This window comes from Capsicum annuum, chromosome 2, assembly GCF_002878395.1.
Source record: "Capsicum annuum cultivar UCD-10X-F1 chromosome 2, UCD10Xv1.1, whole genome shotgun sequence".
NCBI lineage: Eukaryota > Viridiplantae > Streptophyta > Magnoliopsida > Solanales > Solanaceae > Capsicum > Capsicum annuum.
The window spans coordinates 32,357,722-32,378,997 of NC_061112.1; the positions used below are offsets into that span (position 1 = coordinate 32,357,722).

At 34.1% G+C, this 21,276-nt stretch overlaps 1 protein-coding gene across 2 annotated transcripts in view; it reads right to left on the bottom strand.

Annotated features, from left to right (window-relative positions):
* The window catches only part of LOC107857659 (protein LSD1), a 33,059-nt gene extending 17,600 nt beyond the window's left edge, over positions 1–15,459 (bottom strand). Inside the window, exons 1-2 of one of the 2 annotated variants that reach the window (XM_016702514.2) lie at positions 15,073–15,459; positions 14,581–14,694 (exon numbers count right to left, since the gene is read on the bottom strand). In XM_016702514.2, coding sequence (XP_016558000.1) covers positions 14,581–14,692 — 112 coding nt within the window. In that variant the 5' untranslated portion in view covers positions 14,693–14,694; positions 15,073–15,459. Of the gene's footprint in view, positions 1–14,580; positions 14,734–15,072 lie in introns of both variants that reach the window. The other variant, XM_016702513.2, reaches the window with a different exon arrangement.
* Positions 15,460–21,276: the final 5,817 nt, after the last annotated feature.

Sequence of the window (21,276 nt, forward strand, 5' to 3'; positions counted from 1 at the left end):
ATGATGTCTTTTTTCGGTAGCAAGATGGTATGATGTCAATTACCTATATCAGCTTTTTTTTAGTTAAGGCAAAGTTGTATTCTTCACCATTGAGGATATGTTTGCAACCTCCAATAAATTACATGGGCAATAATCATACTTACAAAGAACCTAAGTTGCTCGGACTCGCCAATTTCGGTGTTGCACCCGTGTCGACACGACACTGACACAGGTAAGGGTGTGGGATCTATGTCGGATCTGGTCAAACGAAATCGGATGTGTTGACCAACAATTCGAAGAAAAATTGAAATTTTGTTATTTCAAAGTAAAGATTTGAATAGCTCAAAAACAAAATACCTTCAATTTTGCTGCTACATAGTAATTTATATTAGTCCTTTTGTCTCTTTTGAAGCTTTTTCTTGGTAAATCTTCTTGTTCGTGTTGGTTATCGCAGGTACTGTTCATGATGTTGCAGGTTTTTGAAGCCGAGAATTGGTGGTGCCGTGGTGGACTATTAGATTGTGCGCATCCTAATTTTGTATTGTATTGGAAAAAAGAGATATGCAAAACATGTAGTTGGGGACGAAGATTGAAGAGAGAAGACGAAGTAGAGGAACAAAATGAAGACGACTCAGAGTTCAAACACTAACACTAATTTTTTTTTTTTAATTGACCTTTAGTCCTTTAATAGCTGTCAAGTTGATTATTTATTAATAAAAATAAATATTATTATTTTTTTGGTTAAATGAGATAAACATTCCATATTATAATTAGAGCTTAGTTAATAGTTGCCTCCTTGATTATTTATTATTAAGAATAAATAATTTATTCATTTTTTTGGTTAAATGAGATAAGCACTGTATATTAATTAGAGTTTATAAAATAAGGATAAACATTATAATTATTTAATTATAAATTAAAAATTAATGTATATGCTTTGAAAGCACACATTTAACTAAATTTAGCGTAAGTATATATTGAACATATTAATATTTTCATTCTTTTTTAGTTTCAAAATACTAGTCAATTTTAAAAAATAAAAAAGCATGAATTATTCTTTTTCAACTTGAACCTTTGTATTAGTCTTTTCATATTTAAGAAGCATGTAAATAGATAAAGACTAAAGAATTTATAAGAGATATATTAATTAAATCACACTCTTAAATAATCATTTCTTTCAACTAAAAATGAACAGAGAAAGTACATTATAAATTCTATATTAACTAACAAATAATATTATTACATTGATCCAAATATTATATTATAAGTAAAGATTGACTTTATTTGACTAATTTGAGACTAACTTAATTGATAACAAGATATCATACTAAGAATCACATTTTGTTAGATTTTTTGATTCTTTTTGTCAGTGTTTCTGAATTATTGAAATACTTAAAATGTAATTATTATATATTAGAAATAGTGATCGACGGTGTTTAACTAACTTAACTGATAACAAGATATCATATTAGGGATCTCATTTTGTTAGATCTTTCGATTCTTTGTCAGTGTGAGTTCTGAACTATCGTAATACTTAAATGTAATTATAATAAAAGTAACAATTGACAATATTTGACTAACTTAATTAATAACAAGATATCATATTAGGGATCACATCTTATTAGACTGTTTGATTCTTCTAGTCAGTGTAAGTTTTGAACTATCGAAATACTTAAAATGTAATTATATATTAGAAGTAACATTTGACAATATTTGACTAACTTAGTTGATAACAAGATATCATATTAGGGATCACATCTTGTTAGATCGTTTGATTCTTTTACTCAGTGTAAGTTATAATCTATTGAAATACTTGAAGTGTAATTATATATTAGAAGTAGTGATCGACATTGTTAGGGATCACATCTTAAAAGATCGTTTGATTCTTCTTGTCAGTGTAAGTTCTGAACTATTGTAACACTTAAAATATAATTATATATTAGAAGTAACAATAGACGTCAATATTTAACTAACTTACTTGATAACAAGATATCATATTAGGAAACACATCTTGTTAGATCGTTTGATTCTTCTTGTTAGTGTAAGTTCTGAAGATATCATAGTAGGGATCACATCTTAATAGATCATTTGAATCTTTTTGTCAGTGTAAGTTATGAACTATAAAAATACTTAAAATGTAATTATAATTAGAAGTAGTGATCGACATGGTTAGGGATCACAATTTAAAAGATCGTTTGATCCTTCTTGTCAGTATAAGTTCTGAACTATTGTAACACTTAAAATGTAATTATACATTAGAAGTAACAATTAACGATAATATTTGACTAACTTAGCTGATAGCAAAATATCATATTAGGGATCACATTTTGTTAGATCATTGATTCTTCTTGTCAGTGTAAGTTATATTAGGGATCACATCTTGTTAGATCGTTTGATTCTTCTTGTCAGTGTAAGTTCTGAATTATCAAAAAACTTGAAGTGTAATTATATATTAGAAGTAACAACTAACGACTAATTTAACGATCGACTTTAGAATTAATATGATTTTGAAATTTGAATTTACGATCAAAACTAAACTAATTGACTCTCGAAATTAGAATTGTGCCACATAAATCAGAACAAAAAATATATTCTTACTAAAACATGATAATAGTTTTAAATTGAAATATCAAAAAAATGAGATTTGTACTACTTTAAATAAAATAGCCACCAAAATTAACTTTTTGATAAGAAAAAAGTCAAATATCATAAAAAATGTCATATTCTTGTAGATATGCATGGAAAAAGATGCATGGGAAACTTCATCTTTTCACCAACTTTTCAGTTTTCCCTCTCAAAGACTAAAAGGCCATTCTTGTTCTAAAAGGAAACCAAAAACAGCAAAGCTAAAAAATTGCCAACAAGTTGTTCTTAACAAAATTTTCTTCTATAGCTAAAAAATTTCAAAAGTTTTCTGTTCTACCATGGCATCATCAGAAGCAAAAGAAAAAAGTATTTTAAGACCAACAAAAAGTGTTGAATTAGATTTTAATGATAGACCTCTGTGGAATCATGTCAAGGTTCTTATGATTGCTCCTGATGGTGGTGGAAATAGAGTGTGGTCAAATAACTTTTGCAATAAAAGGGTTACAAGTTCATATTCTAAGGTAAAAGCACATTTTATAAAACTTTCTGGTCATGGAGTGCATATGCAAAGAAATTAGTAATGAAATATGTGCAACATTAAAGATGGAGGACAAAGAAGTTGAAAAGAAAAATTCAATAGTGCAATTAGATGCAAGAAAAAGGGCAGATTATGTATCCCTTCCTGAAGGCTTAGATTTATCGCAACCGAAAAAGCGAAAAGGATCGACCAGTAAAGCACCAGAGAAGTCGTTTAGCATTGCCAATAGAAACATTGCCGACAAGTTGGTGGCTCGGATGCTCTATCCATCAAGTTTATCATTCAACCTTGCAACTTCCCCTTACTTTAAAAAGTATTCGGAGTTTTTGGCGGCAAATCCTATACGCGGTTATGTTCCACCCACTTATAATAGGTTAAGAACAACATTTTTGGCTCAAGAAAAAGCTAATATAAATAGAAAATTACAACCTATTAGAGATACATAGAAAAGAAAAGAGTTGTCAATATGTTCGGATGGATGGTTGGATATTAAAAGACGACCTTTGATAAATATAATGGGAGCATCTAATGGTGGACCTATATTCTTGAAATCCATTAATCCTAGTGGAGTTGTCGAGGATGGTGGGTACATTGCTAAGTTATTTATTAAAGTCATTGAAGATGTTGACCCAAAAAATGTCGTTCAAGTTATCACCGATAATTAAAGCTTGATGGTACTACTGTTGAAGAAACTTTTCCACACATATTTTGGACACCGTGTGTTGTACGTTGTCTCAATCTTGCTTTAAAAAGTATGTACCAACCTTCCGAAAAATCAGCCCACTTTTCAAGTTGTGCATGGATACTACAAGTGATTGGCGAAGTGAATAGTTTGAAGAATTTTGTTGTGAATCATGACATGACGCATGCCATTTTCCAAAAGCACTCGGAGTTATCTTTATTAAAAGTTGTCGAAACAAGATTCGCTTCCCACATTGTTATGACTTCTCATGTTTATAAACTAAAATTGTTATTGGAAAAAAATGGTAATGGATGACGAATGGAAACATTACAAGGGAGACAAAGTACTTGAAGCGAAGGCGAGTGAGATAAAGTCGCTTGTGATGGATGATGCATGGTGGAATAAAGTTGAATACTTTTTAAAATGTACGGAGCAATAGTATACATGCTTAGAAGAGCTGACCTTGATACTCCACAATTGCATCTTATTTATGACATGTGGGACACCATGATTGAAAAGGTGAAGGTGATTGTATTTGAGCATGAGGGGAAAGATCTTATTAACGGTCAATCAGAATTTTTTGATACAATTCAAGAAATTCTTGTGGCTAGGTGGAATAAGAGTAATACCCCATTGCATTGTTTAGCACATTCCTTGGTTCCCAAATACTATTATGAATTGTGGCTTCAAGGGAAAGGTAATGGGATAAGAAGATTTGCTCCAAATGAAGATAGGGAGATTGCCTCAGATAGGATCAAATGCTTTCAAAGATACTTCAAAGATCCAAATGATTTGAAGCAAGTTTCTTTGGAGTATGGGGCATTTTGTAGTTCAAGGGGTCACTTTAGTGAGCCTCACATGATTAATGTTGTGGTGTATGAAGATCCTCTATCTTGGTGAGCTAGCTATGGTGTGAATGCTCCACTTTTACAAAGTTTGGATTACAAGTCGCTCTCCCAACCGGCTTCTTCATCTTGTTGTGAAAGAAATCGGAGCACTTATTCATTAATTCATAGCATCAAGAGAAACAAATTAGCTTCTTCAAGAGCCGAAGATTTAGTGTTTGTGCATTATAATCTTCGCTTGCTTTCTCGAAAGAAAGAAAAATACATAAATGGTCCAAGCAAATATTGGGATTGAGGCAAGTCTTTTGATACTTCTTAAGTAATTTTTTATTATGATAAGATTCTTTCACAATATTCTAAATTCGTTTGGTATTATTTTAGGTGGAGACCATTTCAACATTGATGAAAGTGTCAATGAGTTAGTTGAATTGTTAATCGACGAATCTCAACTAGAAGGTATCTTCTTTGAAAATGAAGTTCAGACTTTAGACGAAGATTACATGGAAGAAATTAAAGAAGATGACCTTTGATTTAGATGTACTCATGTTCATATTACATGTCTCAAATAGAACTTAGTTTAAATGTACATTTTATGTAATTATTTTTGGTATATGATCTTGTGAACATGTAGCTTATGTGTGATTTTTGGTGATCATTTGACTCTTAATTTGAATAGTTAATTGACTTGTCTCTCATGACTTTCTCTTGGTCTATTTGATTATAACTTGGTAACTCATCTCGACTTATTTCCAAAAGACTAAAACGTATGTTTCGTATCTCCCTTAATCTTAGCTTTGTTTTAGTTTTTTATTTGCTATATTTCAATGTGTTATAATATCTTATTTTAATACTTTGTTGTGTGAGTTGTAGGAAAAGGGATGAATCTCTTTTAGAGAGTTCTACTTGCTTACGACCTCATTCCTTCATGATCTAACTCTACAAGGCACAAGTTACATGTAAGTTTTTCACAATATCTCATAAATATAATTATGCATATTTGATATTTTTGTAACTATATGAATAAATTTTTAATTTTTTTTCCCGAGTCCCCGCACCAGTATCCGTATTCAGATCCATATCCCTGAATCTTAAAAATTCGATCATAAAGGTCTGCACCCGTGCCGGACACCCGCACTCGAGTCCGAGCAACTTAGCAAAGAACCTAGGACATCTACTAACTAACTTGCTTCATCTTTACACCAAAAATACAAAGTACTAATGCAAGATTCTATGACTCTCTACATGGGATTAGTAATATTCTAAAAACATCTATTGTTTCTTTCCATCCAAATGGACCACCATATCCATGAAGGAATTATGCTCCACCATTTTTTTCTGAGTTTTGTTCCCTCCTCTCTTCATCCAACATTTAAGAAGATCTACAGTATTCTCAGGCATTACCCATGGTCATTGAGTTAGGTGGAGGAACATGTGCCATATCTGAGTAGTGATTCTGCAATGAAGGAACAAATGGTTGTTTATTTCCTCTTTTTCATTACAGAAGAAACACCTGGAGACAATCCGGAAACCCCTTCTTTTCGATTTTTCCTGAGTCAAGCAAGCTCTCCGGCAGACTAACCATGTGACGTACTTCACCTTGGTTGGAATGTTACATTTCCATATTTGTCTCCATGGTCAAGGAATGCCCCTGGTTGTACCAAATGTTCTCTTTTATAAAGTCTTCCTACTGATAACCTCTCATCCTTTTCATGTCTCCAGCTATAGTGTCTAGTTCTGCATTACAACCAGGGAATCACCTCGTTTCTGTAGTACCATAGCAACTTTGTCAACCTCTCAATCATTCAGGAGCCTTCCAAATGTAAGGTTCCATCCTTGAGGAGACCATGTGCCTACAATTGTTGCTCAAGGATTACCACAAAACGAGCATATATCACGGTACGCATCCATTAAAAACTCTTGACCAATCCACTTGTCCTTCCAAAAATAGATTTTGGTTCCCTCTCCCACTTTGTACCAAATGTTCTCAGACAACTTAGGTCATACGTTCCTAATTGTCCTCCATACAGAAACCCATAAGTACTAGTTACTGTATTGGAAACCCACTGGTCAGTTTGACCATATTTACTAGTAATAACTTCTTTTCATAAAGCATGATCTTCATTGACAAACCTCCCGAGCCACTTTGAAAGTAAACACTTATTCTGAAGCCCCAAATTCTTGATACCAATCCCTCCTAATTGTTTGCTGAGTTGAGCAATTTGCCATTTGAATAAATGAATACTTTTTCCTTCCTTGTTGCCCAACCACAAGAAGTCTGTCCTCAGTTTGTCTAGTTTCTCTTCCACCTTAACATGCAGAGGGAAAAGTGACATGACATATGACGGTAGCGCATCTCGAACTGAGTTGATCAGGATTGCTCTTCCAAGTAGCTAAATTTTTCTCAGTCTTCTCCACAATACCATCCCAAATTTCCAACTCCTTATGATTACTGCTCAAAGGCATTCCTAGATAGGTAGTTGGAAATTTTTCTACTTCACAACTTAAGATATAGGCTAGGTTTTAAATGTTCGCAACTTCCTTACATACTGCTTTTCCTCCAATTAACAGATAGCCCTGAAACTGTCTCAAAAATCACAAGTCACTCTGATAAAACACACTTGATCTGCCTTTGCATCACAAAATATCAGTGTCATGAACATATAACAGTTGACAAATTTGCACCTCTTCACCTGTTTGGATTGCCCATACTAAACCCCTTAAGCCAATTCCTTTGTATGGCCACCCACAGCATGTTATTGAGCTCCTCCATGGCTAGAATGAATAGGAAAGGTCAGAGAGGGTCTCCCTGTCTTAACCCTTTCTCTGAAGATAAAAAACCGCAGGTTCTCCATTTATCAAAATAGAGAACCTGACAGTTTTGATGCAAAAAGCTATCCATTTCAGCCATTTTTCTCCAAATCCCATATGTTTCAGAGTGCTAATGAGGAAATCCAAGTTTACATGATCATAAGCTTTCTCAATGTCAAGCTTACACACGATCCCTGGGACTCCACCTTTGAGCTTGAGTCCACACTTTCACTAGCTATTAAAGTTGCATCCATAATTTGATTCCCATGAATGAAGGTCATTTGGTGCTTGTTGACTAGCTTGCTAACAACCCTCTTCAATCTTTCAGCCAGAAGCTTGGCAAAAACTTTATACATTCCACTAGTGAGACTTATGGGTCTAAAGTCTCTCAATTCAAAGGCTCCGGCTTTCTTAGGGATGAGGGCCACAAAGTGGCATTAAGACTTTCTTCAAACTCGTGTCTCACATGAAATTGTCACACAGCATTCATAAAGTCAAAATTCAACAACTCCCTGGGGCTATCACTGGCACACAACTTTATACAGTTCAACACTTCAGTTTCTTCGAATTGTTTCTGCAACCATTCTCTTTCTTCGTCATTTAAACTGTCCACCTCTTAGAAATTGAACTCTGGTCGACCATCTTTCTGTTTCCTTGTATAGCTTCTGATAAAAATTAACAACTTCCGTTTTAACATCTTCTAGCTATGTAATAGAATTCCCCTCCACCATCAGAGTGAAGATAGAGTTAAATCTTTTGTGAATTGTAGCCATCCCGTGAAAGAATTTAGTGTTCTTAACCCCCTGTTTGAGCCACTATACTCTCGACCTCCGTCTCCAAGTTATTTCCTCTTGATTCACAACCTCCTCAAACTGTATAGATAGATGTATTTTCTCTACCATCTTTTCTTCTACTAGAATTCTTAGTTCCTGAATTTTCTCTAATTTTGATAGCTGGTTTATGATTTCCTCTTTCTTCTGTTTCCAATTATTTCTTTGTGTCAATCTCCATTCCTTCAATTTTTCCTTTAACATCTTCAGTTTTCAAGCTAATACAAAAGACCATGTACCAGTTACATGGAAGGAAAGCCACCACTCTTTGACTTTGTGAGCAAAACCATCCACATCATCCACATCAGTTCTTTTTTTTAAGGAAAATATTAAAATAAAAAAGGATAAGAAAAGAGCAAGTGTATTTTAAGAGCAGTGTCATCCTTAGTAGGAGTCCCATTATGCCACCAAGCACTGTAACTTCTCGTTCTAACTTCAAGCACCATAAATTTAGCTTGCATTGTAGGAGGCTCTTAGCTCGAGTTGTACAAAAATAGATGTATTGAAGGGCTCTTACAAATCCTAGAAACTCTAATGCTAGGAGAAAACTAAGAGCAAAATTGTCTAATCCATACTCCCAACCACCAAGTTACGAACCAGAGAATTAACGTTGAACTTTTTGGTAACCCTTCCCTTCGCTCTTGTGCTAAAGGCTCTCTTACCACAGGTCGCCATTCCATCCTTTTTCGAAAGGGTAGATGCTTTTCTCCTCGATTCATCGAGATTTCCGTAGATTCTGCAACCTTCAATATTGAATGGATCTCCCTTTCAGTTCTTATCACCATTGAGTTGTTCAAAACCGATCCATCACCATCACAAGGTAAACTTGGGTCCACACTAGCTATATGTAAAAGTTTATCAGGCACAGCATCAACTAGTTTTGTAATATTCTAAATGATAATTTTCTCCTCTGTAAATTCCATAGGTTTTTAAAAGCAGGCAAATGAAAAGGAAGAGAACATTTTATTTTATTTTTTTGAAGCAGATAAACTTGAAAAGGAAGAGAACATTTTATAGGAAATGGTTAAAGCTTTGAAACACGTTCAAATGGAATAGGCTAAAAGCTTTGAGCCTGCGTCTCTTCAGATGCTTAAATCCACTTTTGATGCAAGTCATAAAGGGTCTTTAACTTGAGTCAAGATCCCGAGTCATTTTATTCTCACAATAGAATTACAGTAGCACAAGAACAGAAAAGTTGATTTGCCTCTTTGAAAAAGAGACTTCTCTTCAAGTCAAAGCAGGATAGAGGGCCGGGTCATACTATCCAAAGTGTTAACAAAGCTATAGAGTGCTATTGGAATGTTGGAATTATATATCAAATATGTAGCTAGGCTTGGAAGAAATATGGATAAATTGAGAAGCAGTATCATAAATGAAATGGAAAGGGGAACTATAGTGAAAGGGAGAAGTATAGACTATCCTGGCCACGAGCTCACCAGCTATGTTGCTCCGACATGCACGCAGCAATATTTTCAAGAAGTCCGAGCAGCATACCTCACCGGGCAAGAAGGGTTTCTAGGGCCCGGGAAAGCCTACCTATAGCTTGTTTAGCGAGGACTGAGGAGAGCAAGATTCCAAGAAGGGCCTCGCCTTTCCCATGTCAGCCGAGGAGAAATTTGAGAAAGAAAATTTACGAGCCAAAATTTTGACACACAGTAACGAGAGGTTGATGGCGAAATTTGTCAAGAAGCTAGGTTTGGCTAAAAATTGGATCCTTGCAAGGCGAGCAAGTGATGAGAAGGCCTTTTGAAAAAAAAGGGACGAGGGTCTTGCCAAGTAAGTTGCTTAGACTCACCAAAAATGTTGTCGCACCTGCGTCGGATCCTCCAAAAATACACTATTTTTAGAGGATCAGACACGCACCCGTAGACATATTTGAAGAGTCCTGGCAACTTAGCTTGCCAGGCATGACTTCGGTGGGGAGCCGAGGAGCAAGATCGAAAATTTATTATGGGAACTCATTTATTGAAGTTTTGGTACCTTTTAAAAGAGGAAAGGCTCCATCGTTAATGTACTTCCAGGTACGATATTGATAGTCATTTATGAAAGATCCTGTCTATTTATTACAAGATATAACACTCTCACGGATTAAAGTTCACCACATGCTAATCCTCAAGGTTTGTCAAGAATATTAAGAACTTGAAAATTTCTAAGGTTTCTTCAAAGGGTAATTTCTTGCTTTTTCCTCCCACGATGATAAAATATAAAATTATGAAGGTATTTAGAATTTGAAAACACCATTTGAATTGTGGATTAAGTGAACTCCAGAAACGAGTAGTCTTGAAAAAGTAATATATCCACGAGAGAAAATAACAAATAGTAAATTAGGGGTAGGAATGAATTAAGGATCCCATTGACCCCAATGATTAGGAATATCATATGGTAGATCATTTAAATATCAGTTAACGGAATATATAATGGTAGAAGAAGGAATAAAGTGAACCCTATTTTATCCAGTTGGTTATTAATTAATTGAAATTGAACCGGTCTATGTAGATTACATTGTGTTGGGTGCTCGAATGTCTTTTGGATTGCATCGAAGAGCCCCTTAAGACATTTTATTAAAAATGCATGACTTCCAAATTCATGAAAAATGTTTGACATGTTAGTATGAGTTCGTAAGCGCAAGCAAGGCACGCTTATCACGCTTTGAATGACCTATGTTAGCTTACATGTTACGTACATGTTTATACCTTATGTTGGCTAGACCTAATTATAAGATTGAAAATAGCATTTATGACATCTTTCTACATGATCTATGATTTCCTTTAGAATAAGTGAACAAATTTATGTAAAAGTCTCATGTGTATATGCGTTACTTGATTTCAAATATAGGATTTATTTAGGGCTGTGCAAAAACCGAACCGACCAATAAACCGAACCGATAAAAATGTTATTGGGTTATTGGTATTGGGTTATCGGGTCAACGGTTTTTTATTGGTTTTATAAAAAAATTTATTGGGTAAACGGTTCGGTATTGATTTTAGCTTAAGATACACTAAGTTATTGTTTTATCTCTATTTATGTTATATATTTAAATATCTCTCTCAATCTATTTATCTATCTATCTATCTATCTATATATATATATATAGAGAGAGAGATATGTGTATGTATATAGATTATATGCACTACTAATTCATAATACAGTAATTCACAAAGTATTAACCTCTTCAGGGCAACAAAGGCACAATATAAAGTTCGGCTATTATCGTAATAAAAAACTTGAAGCATTTATAGCTTCCAACAATTAGGATTCAATTTTTTTCCTAACATTCAATGTTTGAAGATTCTTGTAAACTAAAATGCATTGCGTAGGTTTTGACGGTAATTAAGATTTCATTTTTTAATGTTAGTTGTTACTATTTTTATTTTATAAGTATTTTCTTATTGGTTAAACCGAAAACCGAACCGTTAAGGACCAAAAACCGATAAACTGAAACCGATAAGAAAATATCTTATTGGTTGGTTATTGGTTTTACATATTTAAAAACCGAAAACCAATAAACCGAACCAATAACATGTAAAACCAAACCGATTGATGGACACCCCTAGATTTATTATCAAGTTTAAATATTTAAATTGATGTTTTCCGTTACATGTAGGTTTAAATGTCTCATGAGCTAAATATGCCAAAATTTGATGTTTAGAGGACCCTAAGATGGTTACGTTTTTAAGTTATGTGGGTCTCAGATTAGAACTGGGAGGGTATTCATTCCCTGAGGTGGAAACATTTAAGAAACTAAACATGCTACTCATACCATTTCTAATTTTTAATGGCAGCTACTCATACCATTCCAAAAGGAGGTAATTTTTTGTGTTAGCACTTATCGTTGAAACAATACAACATTATGGTGAGACAGCCTTGTCGACTGGGTGTTGGTTATCCGTCATGGTGTCCACAAGGCCTAGTATGCTATGTCAGTTTCTATGGGAATCCCCAGTTGAAGTTATGGTATATTTATTTATATTAGAATTTTATCAGTACAATTTTCAAATGTTTATTGCTTTCCAAAAATGATTTCTTTCTGAAATATTTTACGTTATTTTGCTATTTACACATTAACTATGTTTTAAAATATCACTTTAACCTTAGCGGGCAGAGTCAAAAATATTAACATGGTACAAATACCCAACTCCCACAGGCATTGTTGTCATTGTGGTATGTTGCAAACATTGTGGTACGAGCTAGGTGTCATCTCTTTAGTTTTTTATATTTAGATGAGCCCACCTAAATACTGGGTATGTTGTTGTTGCTGTTGTTGTAGATGAGCCCACCTATATTGTATGTGGAAGCTAGTTTAGATCCTTGTTCTTTTGTTGAGCTGGGACATGTCTCGTATCATATGCTCATGTATATTCATCTATGTTGCGCGGACTCGTCGGTCCCACTGCTGAACCCGTCCCGACGCGACGCTGGTGTGGGCGAGGACGCGGGGTGCGTCTCCTATTCAGTCAAACGAATCCGGAGGCATTGACCCACCTTCAAGAACAAATTGGGTTGTCATCGTCAGAAGGGAGAAAGATTAGCGACGGGTTTAGGGTTATCGTCGCCGGAAGGGAGAAAACCGACGACTGTTATCATCGTCGGAAGGGCAAAATCCGGCGACTGTAATCATTGTCGTCGGAATTTGAATAGTTGGGAAGAAAAGAGAGACTGGTTGGGAACTGTGAAGAATAACTTTCAGATCAAATGGATTTTAATAATTATATTTTTAAAATATAAAAAGAATTTTATATTAATATAGTAAAAAAATATATGTCTGTTGGTTTTTCATAAAAAAAAATTATATTAATATAGTAAAAAAAATATATGTGCCTGTTGGTTTCCCAAAACTACAAGTATATATGATAGAGTAATCCTAATTGAAAAAATAACTAAAAGTTATCTTAAAAGTTAAAAGTGAATTTTTAGAATATATTTATAACTCTATATTTATAATAATTAATTTTTTTAGCCGAATCCCCGCACCCGTATCCATACTTGGATTCGCATCCCCAAATCTTAAAATTTAAATTTTGATGAATCCGACTCTCGGATCCGCACCCGTCTCGGATACCCGCACCCGAGTCCATACAACTTAAATATTCATAAAGGTTCCATGACACTTTCTATGGGATGTCTAGATGTATACATGGGATTCATTATTTTGCTTTCTCATGTTCATGATGATCATTCAGTTTTATGTAATGTTTTGGCTATGCACCTAACTTTGGTTTCTGCTATGATGAGGTTGACAAGCCAGATGTTTTGGTCATAAATTTTCCAAATGATCATGGTATATTCATGCAACTGTATGCTCATTGAAATAGGTAGACAGGTCTATGTGATCTTCTCAGTGCATGTTAATTGTTGCGTGTCATGCTCCTATTTATTTGGGCTTGACATTCACAATAAAACCCTGAGCCCAAAGGAAAGAGTAGCTGAGTGTTGCAGATTAGAAAATCTATGGAAGCTTTCCTACATAAGTTCAAATTCTTCTTCTCCCACCAGCTTGATGTAGAACTCAAAGAAGAGAAAAGAGGCACTTTCAGCACCATTACCCTTTCTCTCTTGGGAAGTAAGTGTTTAACTAAGGGGCGAGCCCCATTTTATAGCTTATACACTTCTCTTTATGTTTGACCATCTTCCTTACTAACAAATCTCTTAGAATATCAATTTGTTGTTTACTGGCTAGTATTTTATGAAACAAGTTAGCTCTCATACTTTGGGACCAATTAGTTGATCACTAACTACCACATGCTAATACATGTATCACCAACATTCCCTGTAAACTGTTTACAGCTAATCACTTATCAATTTCAACTAGAAGCTCAGTCTATCGTATATCTAAAAAGGACTTGTAAGGACTAGTTATATAAGTAGTAATAAACTCCACATGTTTTTTTAATCCTAGAGAAAAAAAATAAAATTAAGTCCAAGTCCTTAAATATATTTGACTACCATTTTGCAGGAAAGGCATTAGCTTGAACTCTAAACACACTGTTTTCTTTCCCCTTTTTCCCTGTATAGGAGAAGGGGAAGACAGGAGAGGATTCCATCACCAACTTCATCCACGAGGAATCATGCATTTCAGCTCCTATGATATTTTCTTGCCATGTTTCAATATAGCAGTTAACCAGAATCCAAAGATGAAGTTATAGTTTAAAGTATTACTCTTTGTTCACCATTGGCTAGCACAAAATGAAATAGAAATTGAAATAGTATCAAAAGAAAAGGCATACAGACTCAGCCCAAGTGTCAAATAAACTTGTGTTCTGTATTTTTTATCACAAAAATCATGGATAATAGTAGAGCAGAAAGGAGAGATACCAGGAGGTGGGACAGGGGTGAGGACATTGCACACTGCACAGCAGACATTAGTAGCTCCTCTAGGATAAAGAAGAATTGTCCTACACCCACTGCACACCAACTGACTCTGCATAGCTGCACCCCAAAATCAACAACCAAATATACACACCAATCCTACAGTATAAGACAAATGTTTCACTTCTAAGTTCCCAAATCAAACAAAATTCATGATCAAAATATGGAACTTTTTAAATAATTTTCTTCAATTTCTATCCTTCAAATATTAAGCACTGTCCGCACAATTCTTCAATACTTTGAGCTTCATCAAAGAATAAAAGAAACTTCAATCCATTAATTCATCATGCTCGGATTCTCAAACACCGAGCAAATCGCCAAATTATATATCTATTTTATCCCATAGTTTAGCTTCCACTACTTTCATAAGAAACTGATCTTATCTTAAACGAATTAGAAACCATAAACAACCAGAAATTGAAGAAAAACAATTGTTACCAGTGTACGAAGAAACCCGAAAGGTAGGGCCAAACAAATATACAGAAGAATTGGCGATAAGGGGATTAATTCCTAATTTTCTGGGAAATGGGACAATGGAATTGTGAATAAAAATAAAATATTGGCAATTTATAGATTTTCAGAAGATGGATTTGGTAATCTTATCAAATTTCGATTCTCTGTTTCTTCTTTGTTTTTCATTCTAATCTTATTACTACGTCTTCTCCGTTAAATATTATTGAAAGAATTTTATTTCTTTTTTGGTCTTTTTTGGGTTTTCAATCCGGAGATTAAACTAAATTCGTGTAAAATCGGAAGTTCTCTCCTTTTCCTTTGTCCAAGCAGAGAACTTTCCCTACACGACCCGGGTTCGCCCCGTTTGTTTATTAGTATACCGAGATAAACATTCCTGCTACTTATCAAATCACACAATACTTTATGTGGTGGTTTGGTTGGAAACAAGTTATCTTGAAATAATTTTTATTTAAGATAAATTAATATATAAAAAATAGCTTATTTTGTTATTATGATATAAATAATTCGGAAACTACTTAATACCTCCAATCAAATATAAGATGAAATAATCATGTACTTGAAATTATTATACCTTATACCTCACATCAAACAACCCTTAACACAAAAAGATATGAAATGATGATTAAGAAAAATACTGACCTACTATACATAAGTCATGTATCACTAAATATACTAGTTTAGGCTATATGTGTTGCACGTGTCTTTTTGCGTAGAGAAGTTTGACAAAATAAATTCTTTAAATAAATTAAAACATTTATATATAAACATTGAATATAAACTCTATTGATAAATAAAAAGTAATCACAATACAAATAAATATAAGAGAATATCTTATTTATCAAGATTGCTCGTCCAATGTAACACCCCCGGGGTTTGAACTCTGAAATTCTCTTGGTGTTGTGCTCACTGCTCAGACTACGAGTCAGTTGACGATTCGTGAAGACTCCTCGCGAGTCATAAGGTGCTAATCATAGCCTGACCAGTAAGTTTGTCCATGGTTTTTATTGAGGTCACGAGTCGTATAGTGAGGTCACGAGTCGTGATGAGGGACTCGTGACCATACCAGTATAATGGCCCAAACTTTCTACCCAAATCACGAGTCGTGGTGACGACACGTGAAAGTCCTCGTGAGTCGTGAGGTAACTCGTAGTCACTGGCGATAATTTTCTTTACTTAACAAGTCATAAACACTCGCTTCTCTCACAAATTCTCAAGTCAAGAACAAAGTTAGGGTTTCAAGGGATTGGTCATCTAGGGCTCAATTTGTGGTCTCTCTTCCAAATTCCTTAGTGTTTCAGGCATGTATCTCTTTCCTAACTTAGTTTTATATAAAAGCATATGTTTAATCATGGTTTATATAAATTTAATTGTGGGTTTCGATTGATGGGTTGAGGGTTTTGAATAACTGTTACTTGGTTGGTTTTCCTATGGTTTAGAATTATCATTCATGCTTTATCTCATGGTTATTGAACTAATGTGTGTGCATGGGTTTGGGTGAATGGGAAAAGGAGGTCGTGGTATTCCCCCAATTTTATGAAACTTGGTTTGGAATTGGCATATATAAATTTGATTTTGGAACATGGAAATATGCATAATTTAACCCATTTTGGAACTATTATAATGCATAAAAGGCTAATGAAATATACACAGTTTTGAAAGGCCTTGGTGGCCATGGATTGGTTTTAAATTAAAACTTGAAGGTCGTGGATTCCTCTAAGCTAATGGATAAGTGGAATGGCATAATGGAAATTGATTTGCAAAGTCAATGGGTACGACGATACCAAATGGTAATTGCCTAAATGAATAACTCTTTAGTTAAATGGATGGGTTATGTATAAATGTTTTAATTAGGCTTAAAAGGGGTTGTGTAGCTCATCGTGGAAGATGAAAGTCCCGAGGGAACCGATACTAAAAATCACATTTGCCGGCATGGGGGTCTTTATGACTGTGTGCATAGTTTATATATATATAAGCATGAGTGGCAGCTAAAAGCAGGCAGCTGGCGATCGACACGTCTACTTCCAATTGTCTGTTTGCTCCATGATTTTACTATTTCACCCCTAATTAATTATTATATGACATTTATGTATTAAAAAAAATAATATTTAATAAAAAATATTATAAATATTTATAAAAGAAAATAGACATTTATGATAGGGTTGTTTCGGCTGCTTCAACTGTAATGTTACTATATAACCCATAATTAATTATTATGAGTCATCCAAGTATTTAAAAATTAATAATATTTACTCTAAAAAGGGTAAAATAAACATAAAATGATAAATTAACTATTGATATTTTAAATTAATTTGACATCTTATATAAGGCCCACTTAAATTTGTTTCACAAATATTTTTATAGCAATTTTGCTTTATCACTTCTAATTAGTTATTATGAGTCATTCAAGACGTGTCAGTTTTGTTACTTCAATCGTAATATTTGGTTAACTCTCAAAATTATATTAGTATCATTTAAATTGAAATAGAAAAAAATATTATAAATCACAATAATTAAAAGTTTATATTACTTTTAAAATATAAATTGACTATTAATACAATTACAATTGCAAACAACTTAAAATAGTAAAGTACAACAGGAAAAAGGTATTATAGATTACAATATCTAACAACTTAAAAAATTTAAAAACATATTTAAAATATAATTTATTATTTTATTTATTTATATCACATAAATTGAGATAAAAAAATAACATATATTGGGTCCGTGCTGGCACGGGCCTTCCACATCTAGAATATATATATTGGATGGGGTCGAGCCATTCCCTGTCTCATCCTTGGATTTCCTGGTTCGTGTGGCTAACATACATTGAAACCCTTTCAAGGGGGGAGTTGAACACATATAGCCTGTGGGTGCCCCTAGGATGGTTAGAGCCACAATCAAGCTTAATGGTTTTAAATCTTATGCTAAACCTTGTCCATCATCCCAGCATTTTATATATGTATATATGCATGTATGTGAACATATACATTGAATTTGGGCCTGATTTTGAAATGGCAAATCTTATCCTGAGTTACATGCTAGCGCTTACCCCGCTAACCAATTAGCCACCTAAGTTTACATTTTAATAATGACAAACTAATGAGTGGACCTTTGCAGGATATTAGAAGACTGCAAATGATGGAAGGATAAAGGAAACATATAAGGAAGATGGTTCTAGGAATGAAAGGACATCAAATCATGATTCGCAACATCCAAGCAAATCAATCAAAACGAGAACAAACAGAAGGAGAATCCCAGTCCCGAAATCGCAGTAGATTATATTAATCACAATGAAGTAAAAGGAAGAAAAGATCACAAACAAACTTGAAAAAGCATTAATCACTACAAAACCAAAAGAAAGAAAAGACCACGGACATATCTGATATGGACGTGAGTAAAAGTCGTATATGGACATATTATACGGCTATATTTCTCAATCAAGCAATCAATTCAAATCCTTGATTAAGAAGAAATTCTTGGGTTTCCTTATGAAGAGTAGCATCCGAAGATTATAAAATAAGAAGACTAAAGATAAACAAGTGTTACGCAACTTCAAGAAAAATCTCAAAGTGTCTCAATCTTAGTCTCAAGAAACTTTGTAACTCTTAGTTTACAATTGTTGTATAACGTGTAGGATTCAGTCAACTTTATAACACAAACTGAAGCTGCATCATAAGATTTGAAGAACAAAATAAGTCTTCGAAACTTGTTTTCTATCATTGTACTCGAACCGACATTGAACGATCTAAGAAAACACTGAAACCCAAGGGGACTGGAAGTAGGCACTATATTGGTGTTCCAAACTAGGATAAATCACTGTGTCTTTACTTTAAATTTGATTATTTATTTGCTTGATTATTTTGAACCTAATTTGTTTCGTAAAGTGTACTGATCTGCAGGAGAGTCGACTATGATGAGCCAATAGTCGACTTACAGTAAATTTTCAATTCACCCCCCTTCTTGAATTTCAATTGGTATCAGAGCAGGTCTCACCAATAGTGTTGCTTAACTGCAAGTGAGAAAAGATCAAATGGCAAATTATCAAATTACCAGTGCTCTTCTTTAGGATGGTCACTCCTCTATAAGACCACCATACTTTCATTGACAGCACTACTCTTACTGGAAGAATAGATTTAAAATCTTTGTACAATCAAATGACTTCCAAGACTGAGTTGTCATCAAGAATGGTCCAAAGCCGATTCCAGGACTCAAAGAGAAGCAAAAAGTAAAGGAAAAGAACCTAGCAATATTGACATAGAAGACCCTGAAAGTTTTGAGGTCACCAAAAAACAACAAGAGGTAATCCAAACTAATGAACGTGGTATAAGTTTACTTCTTTGCGCAGTTAGTGGAGAAGAATACACCAAGATATCAACTTGCGAGACTGTAAAAGAAATGTGGGACAAACTGAAAGTAACCTATGAAAGAACCACCAAAGTCAAAAAGTCAAAAATTGCTGCCCTGGTCAATGAATACGAGTTGTGCAAAATAAAAAAGAATGAGAACATTAAACCAATGTTTTCCAGATTTAGCAAGATCGTATGCGAACTGAAATCACCGAGGATGATCTATCCATATAACCTACAAGTCCAGAAGTTGGTTCGAAGTCTCCAAAAAATTTGAAAAACTAAAGCTTCCATCCTGGAAGACTGGGATCTTCACAACATGACATATGATGAACTATGAGGTAACCTTATTGCATGAAATTATATCAACATGTACCACAAGGAGAGAAATAAGAAACCAGTAGCCTTCAACGCTATTCCAACTGAAGAAGAGGACATTTTAGAAGATGTCAATAGTGAAGGAATGACCCTCATTAATCGTGGAGTAAGACAAATCATGTGACAGAGACAATAAATATCCCAAGGAGCCAAAAAATAATGACTCCACTAGAAACGATGATCGTTGTTATCACTGTGAAAGGCCTGGTCACTTCAAACAAAATTATCCAGAATTAAGAAGAAGAACATCCCGGAAGAATCAAAATCTTAGAGCTTGGAGTGATGAAGGTGAAATTGAAGAAGAAATAGAAGATATGTGCTTCATGGCAACAGGTGAATTTAGCAAGGTAAGACTACACAATTGTCATAATTATAATATTCTTGAATCTAATTTAGATATGATAACTGACGAGCTTCAAAAAATTATATATGAATAAAACAAATTTGCTCAAGAGAAGAAAAGCTGTGAAGCTCTATTTAACAAAAATTCAAAGAGGAACAAAGAAATTATCAAATAGAAATTAAAGCATGTCAAATTAAAATTAACTTCCTTCATGAAGAGCTTGATGATGTAAAAATAAGATTAAATAGTATTAAGAGACCACCAACTCACAGTTTCGTGAGATCAAATTCTTTTAAAAACAATTCAAGTTCCTCATCAGAATAGTTTAAATCAGCCAAGACCTCCTTCTCCTCTCGAGGACTTGTCTGTTTTATCTATGGATAAAGAGGGCACAAATCGTACAGTTGCAGGCATAATCCTAAAAGTATGTGGGTTAGTAAGCCCAAAGGAAGCACATCTAACCCGCAAGGGCCCAAGACCACTTGGGGTACCTAAACAAAATTAATTTTCTTATTTTATAGGAACAGGTCCGCAAGAGCTATAAGAAGGGAATATGGGTCATTGATAGCGGATGTTCTAGAAACATGATCTAGAAGAAAGAAAAATTTTCTACTTTAAAGAAAATAAATGAGGGATCAGTTAGATTCGGTGACAATGCTAGAGGCAAAATCATTAGAGTCGGCATAGTAAAACTCAACTCATTATGTGAATTCACTGAAGTATATCTGGTAGGTGGCCTTAAACATAATCTACTTAGCATCAGTTAGTTGTCTGAAGCTGGTTTTTGAGTCTTCTTTAAAGCCAAAAATTGCTCAATCAAATATGACAAAAGAGACATTTCTCTCATCGGTGAACACATTGATAATTATTATGTCCTAAATAGTCATGACTTTGCTACCTTAATTTTCCTCACTGTGCAAACCAATAATATTTGGTTGTGGCACATAAAGCTTGGGCATGCTAGTATGCATATCATTGAGAAGTTGTCCAAACTGGAATTGGTGAAAGGTTTGCCAAAACTCAAGTTTGAAAAGGATCACATCCGTGATGCTTGCCATTTGAATAAACAAACCCGAACATAATTCAAAGTCAAAGACATGT